At 30.5% G+C, this 6,506-nt stretch overlaps 1 protein-coding gene across 1 annotated transcript; it reads left to right on the top strand.

Annotated features, from left to right (window-relative positions):
• The first annotated feature begins 4,576 nt into the window (after positions 1-4,576).
• Positions 4,577-6,506, top strand: LOC107026380 (UDP-glycosyltransferase 71K1-like). The gene has a single exon (XM_015227329.2). The coding sequence runs from the start codon at positions 4,795-4,797 to the stop codon at positions 6,223-6,225; it is 1,431 nt and encodes a 476-aa protein (XP_015082815.1). The 5' UTR covers positions 4,577-4,794; the 3' UTR covers positions 6,226-6,506.

Genomic DNA, 6,506 nt, shown 5'->3' with positions numbered 1-6,506 from the left:
ATATATATATATAAATGTTAAAAATAGGCCTAAGTTATGGATTTGTGATTGTGGCCCAAAAATTGTTGGTTAATAAAATATTTGTGTATGAAAATTGCATTTCTATTTGAATGAATTTTTAAACTGTGCAAAATATCAAAATAAAGTATTAACTGATGTAACAAAGAAGATGATTATAAAAAAAACATAATGAACGTAACTAGTGACATGTAAAAATGTAATTTTAAAATTAACTGATAAAAAAATTTCAAATTTTGATAAATAAGGATAGTTATCGAGAAACTTATTTAAAATTATTTAAAAAAATGATTTTGAACTATTAAATAAATAAATTCACGAATTTTGAAAATGTTAGGTCAAAGTTGGATGTCAACAAGGGTAATGTGATGTGTGTAAATTTTTTTTTGTGGAAATATATTTTTAAGGGAAAATACACAAGTATCCCCTTAGACTATTACTGAAATTTCAGAAACACACCTTAACTTAATTAAGGTCCTATTGTCCTCCCAAACTTACCTTTTTTTTTTGTAATTTTATGCACCTTTTGGGCTCACGTGACATCCTAATATCTCTCACGCGCCACAATTATGTGGAGTCACAAAGTGTGCCACGTAAGACAAAAAGTACACAATTATTTTAAAAAAATAAATTTAATCTTAGTTTAGTTAAGGTGTGTCTCATGAAATTTCGATTATAGTCTAAGAGGATACTTATGCATTTTCTCTATTTTTAACTATCTTTCCTCAACCTCATTATTTATAGCATAAGAACTGAATGTCTAAAAATTAATTCTAACAAAATAAATTTAAAATTGTAAAATTGAGAAATAAATGTGCAGATTATAGCCTTGTCTTATTTCTTTCAATTATATATCCATTTTAGTGCAAAGGACACGAATTTTTTTAAATACTATTAATTATTTAAATTTTAAAAAAAAAGAATACTATCCTATTATTTATTGGGAAAAGGCTTAAATATGTCATCGAACTTTTAGAAAAGGCTCACTTATGTCATCCGTTAAAAGTTTAGCTCATCTATGCCATTGCTGTTTAAGAAAAGACTCATTTATGTCATTATTTTTTAACACTGATTTTGCAAAACTATTTTAGACACGTGATCAATTATAATTTGTCCATGTCATTAATTTTTTTATTGAAAAAAATTAATTTTTTGAAGAAAAATTAAATTAAAATAATCCACCCAAGTAAAGACTCACCCAAATTTTAAAATATCTAAGACATATGTACATACCAAAAAGAAAATTCAACCGAGTTCGTTGGATGTAGTGGCGCCCACACGATTGAACATGAATCCGCCCCCTCACGTGTGTGTTCACACATATATGTCTGCTTCATCTGTCCCACACTTAAATATACATTTGTTTACAACTATTAGTGTGGATAACCACACATGTAGCGGTCAAAATGTCGGCTTCACTTGTGTGGTTCCATATTTCAACATATATATTTGTCTGCTTTTTTTTCTATTTTAATTTGTTTGTCTTATTTTTTATTTTTATATAATTGATAATTTAATTTTTTTAAAAAAAGAAACATATAAAAATTCAATTGCTTATAAAAAATTTGATTGAGCATAAAATTAATCTCTTTGTATCACATAAAATGGGACAAAAGAAGTAACATCTATTATTTAATTTGAAAACTACGTAAAAGATATTATAAATCTCAAATTAACAAATACTTCTCTTGAAATTTTATCTGTGCTACATATATTGAGACAAAGGAAGTAACATATATTATTTTAAAATTATGTAAAAAGTATTGTAACTTATAATAATTAACAATTTAAAATATTTTAAATTATATTAAAATTTAATTGACTCTCTAAATTTATCTATGTCAAATAAAGTGAGACAAAGAAATAATAGATATTGGATCCGTGCTAGTACGAACACTTGTGTCTAGTATAACTTTCACATATAGCCACTCAAAAATAACCTTATTATTCTCCATAGCTATACTTTTATCTTCTTTGTCTGAAAATAGGTTGGATTTGCTTCACCTATGAGAATTTCTACCAATTCTTCTTTTATTCATCAAAGCTCATCCGTCTGAGAATGGTTTCAGTCCAAACACTTGAGAGTTACAATTTGTAGCTACATGTTATAGGGAGGAGAGAGGCGAACGAGAGGGCAGAGAGTGAGAGAGAGATGAATCGTATATGTATATCGGTTAGATATTTATGTATTGTACATATGTATTTATATATATGGCCAGCGAAATTGGAGAGAGGGAGGAGAGAGGCGAGCGAGATTGGGAAAGGGAGGAGAGAGGCGAGCGAGAAAGGATGAAGAGTGAGAGAGGTAAATTGTATGTGTATATCAGTTAGATAATTGTATATTGTACATATGCATTTGCATATATGACAAGCGAGATTGAGAGATGGAGGAATAGACGAACGAGATTGGGAGAGGGAGAAGAGAGGAGAGCAAGAGAGGATAATAATTTGTATAATTCACATTTGATTTTTACAATTCGTAACTATGTTTGTATAATTTGTGTGTTTTTGTATGATTGAGTAATATAAAGTCTGAAATTATACAAATATGATAAAAACTAGAAATTACAAATTGATACATACATAAGCATATGAACTTTAAACAATTATACAAATTAATTATATAAATTCTATTGTACAAAATCTGAAAATTACACATTTATATAAATTTTAAAAAATTATACACAAAAAAATTGAATATATATGATGACAAAACTAAAAAATTAAAGTAAATCATCGTTATATACAAATATAAATCACCGTATACGAATACAAATCAAAAGAAGAATTACTAGTTACAAATTATATAAATGTGATAAATTATACTAATATGATTAATTATACAATTCAAAATCAGCTCATATAATTAATAATTAATATTAATCGTGAGTAATAATATAACAAACTATAGATATGATGAGTAATTAAATAATATAAATTTTCTTTTCTGAATATCACTTTCTCCGTCAACTTGTTTGTTGAATTTATATTCCATCTCAGGCTATTTTTGTCAATTCTTTCTTTTCTACCTGCTTTTATAAGACACGTATCCCTCTTTGATTTTTGAATAAGACACGCAGTCCCTTCGCAACCCCTTCTTTGCTTTTGATGTTAGTTAACTTATTAATAGAATATGTGGGCCCTGCTTCTAGTCACTTGGATTTAATTTTCGTAAAATTTGATTGAATTTAGAAATTTTATCAGTATCACGCAATTGAGATAAATGAAGTAACATAACTTATTTTTGAAATTTCAAAATTAAAGTTTATAACTGTTTTTAACTACCACAAATATTTAAGAGGTAATTTTTAAAAAAAAATTTAATATTGTATTTTCAAAGGTATATATGTGTCAACGTGGACATCATAATATTGCATTATTATAAATAATAGTGTGTCCACATGGGTACGTATATGCACTTTTAAAGTACACTATTAAATAGCGTAGGAGTAAAATGTCCTCCATAAAGTTTGGCATCGTACCAACAATTCCGACCAAAGTTAAATTTTTTAGACCCTTTACCATAATAATTTTAGTTAAAATATGTAAAAGATAGGGATAATGCATAAGTACCCTCTCAACCTATGTCCGAAATCTCAGAGACACACTTATACATACTAAGGTCATATTACCCCCTGAACTTATTTTATTCATATTATTCTACCCCTTTTTGGCCTAGTGACACTATCTTGTGGGCCCAACGTTGGTTGACCTTTTTTTTTCAAACTAGTGCCACGTAGGCCGAAAAGGAGTAGAAAATTACTTATAACATAAGTTCAAGAGGTAATAGGACCTTAGTATAGTACAAGTGTGTCTTTGCGATTTCGAGCACAAGTTAAGGAGGTACTTGTGCATTTTTCGTAAAAAATATAAAAATTTGATTGACTCTCAAAATTTTATATATGCCACATAAATTAGAATAAAAGGAGAAACATATATTATCTAAAAATCATATTATAAGTACTATAAATCACAATAGTATATATATATATATATATTAGTTATTAAATAAATAATAAAATTTAATTAATATAAATTTCAATTGACATTATTGCACGTCAAATGAACTTTTCTTCGCCTAAAATATTGAAATTTTAAAAAATAGTAAATAAGTAAAAAAAAAAATGACTCTGTTTATATAAACACCCATACCCCATTCAATATGATAAGTTTGGTCAAGTTTCATTCAAGAATATTGTTTTTTATATATAATAAAAATTTATTTTATTTTATTTACGTTTATATATAATTATCTTACATATTTTTTTCTCTCTATAAAATGTAACCAATCTTCGCTTGAAATCATCTATGAATAATTTTCATTATTTGAAAAATGAAAATATTACGTATTGACATTTTTTAACCTTTACCTAATATTGTATTTGGTAAATCACGTTGAATGAATAGTAGACAAAAGTTACACGACAAATTGCATTCCCTATCTTATAGAGACACCCATACCCCCATTCAATTAGGTAACAATCTAGTAAAAGATAGAAACGTCTCTTTCCTAATTTCCACTATATATCCATCAGATAGCTTACCATTCACCAGATTCAAAAATATTTTGGTATCGTTCATCGAATTCAAAAATATTTTAATATTTTATTTTTATATTTACTAACAAATCAGATAGATAAATTAAAATAGCTACCTAATATCTTATCTTTCTCAATGTGTGGTCCAATTAACATCAGATGAGTCCATCATAAAAGGCAAACAAATCCATTGTTATAGCATCAAACATTTATCATCTTCTGATTAATTAGTTCAAAGATGAGTAAATTTGAGCTGGTATTTGTGCCTACCCCATCCATCGGTCACCTTGTTCCGTTTTGCAAGTTTGCTGAGAAGTTGGTTGATAGAGATGAAAGGCTATGTGTAACGATTCTTATTATAAGACCACCACCAACATGGGGTTCTACCATAGATGCCTTCATCAAAAGAATCTCCTCTGCTCCTGAGGGCAATCGAATTAGATATATCATACTTGCTCAAATCGAACCGCCATCTTTAGAAGAACTAGCAAAGTCTATTGAGCACTACATCTCTCTTTTTATAGCAAACTATCGACCCATTGTCAAAGATGCAATTATCAGCAACAAGTCATGGCCTGCTACTGATTCAAACCCGAAAATTATTGGATTAGTCATTGATATGTTTTGCACTTCAATGATTGATGTAGCAAATGAACTTGACATTCCTTCCTATCTTTTCTTCACTTCTGGTGCTGCTTTTCTTGGTTTCCTGTTTTACTTGTCCGTCTGGCATGACCAATTTGGCAGAGAACTTAATCGATTTGATGGCGATTTAAATATAGCAGCCTATGCTCATCCAGTACCCTCAAAATTCTTGCCTTCTTTTGCATTTGTCAAGGATGGTTACGACTCATTCCGCAACCATGCTGTCAGGTTCAAAGAAACCAAAGGAATTATCATCAATACAATTGAGGAATTCGAAAGTTACGCTGTCAATAGCTTAGCATCTGATCCTGAATTACCTCCAGTTTACACTGCAGGATTTCTTCTTAACTTTGAGGCACAAAATGGTAACGGGAATTCAAAGTCTGAAGATGAAGAAATCATGAAATGGCTAGACCAGCAGCCACCTTCCTCTGTTCTTTTTCTGTGCTTTGGAAGCGCGGGTATTTTTGAGGCACCACAGCTTATCCAGATGGCGAGTGGACTTGAACGAAGTGGGGTTAGCTTCTTGTGGTCAATACGTCTGCCTGTGGATGCTGAAACTACAAAGTTAGAGGAAATATTGCCTCAAGGGTTCTTGGAGAGGACAAAAAACAGAGGAATAGTATGTGGATGGGCACCCCAAGTCGATATCTTGGCTCACAAAGCCACCAGAGCATTTGTATCTCATTGTGGATGGAACTCGACCATAGAGAGTGTATGGCATGGAGTACCAATTGTTGCATGGCCCCTTTATGCAGAACAACACATTAACGCGTTTCAATTGGTGAGAGATCTTGAGGTGGCGGTCGAGCTGACAATGAATTACAGGATGCGCGATAGTGATCATAGCGAAATTGTGAAGGCAGAGGAGATGGAGAAAGCAATAAGACTCATAATGGACAGCGAAAAACCCCTGAGGAAGAGAGTCAAGGAGATGGGAGAGATTTGCAGGAATGCATTGACGGAAGGTGGATCTTCGTTCATTTCTCTAGGACGATTCATTGAAACTATTCTTGATTCCTAGAATTTTTACATTCACTAGCAAAGTCTTGTTTCACATCAGTATGCTACTATGTGTATCGAATAAACGGTATTATTAAGGTATGGGATTACCTAGTTCATGATGCTTATGAGATGCATTCCGATTTTGAATTAGGTGATCATGTTGAAGAAGCTCCTGTTGATATATCTTGATTTTTGTAAGCTGCTAACCCTTCTTTATTTGGAGGGAGTCTGCACTTGTGCTTGTGTATTGTTTTTAGATTATTAAGTATCAAATTGGATTGGAATACTCCTCCTCCAGGA

The sequence above is a fragment of the Solanum pennellii genome, chromosome 7 (assembly GCF_001406875.1).
Source record: "Solanum pennellii chromosome 7, SPENNV200".
Taxonomy (NCBI): Eukaryota; Viridiplantae; Streptophyta; class Magnoliopsida; order Solanales; family Solanaceae; genus Solanum; species Solanum pennellii.
Note: the sequence above shows the minus strand (reverse complement) of the source record. Positions and strands in the feature narration are given on the sequence as shown.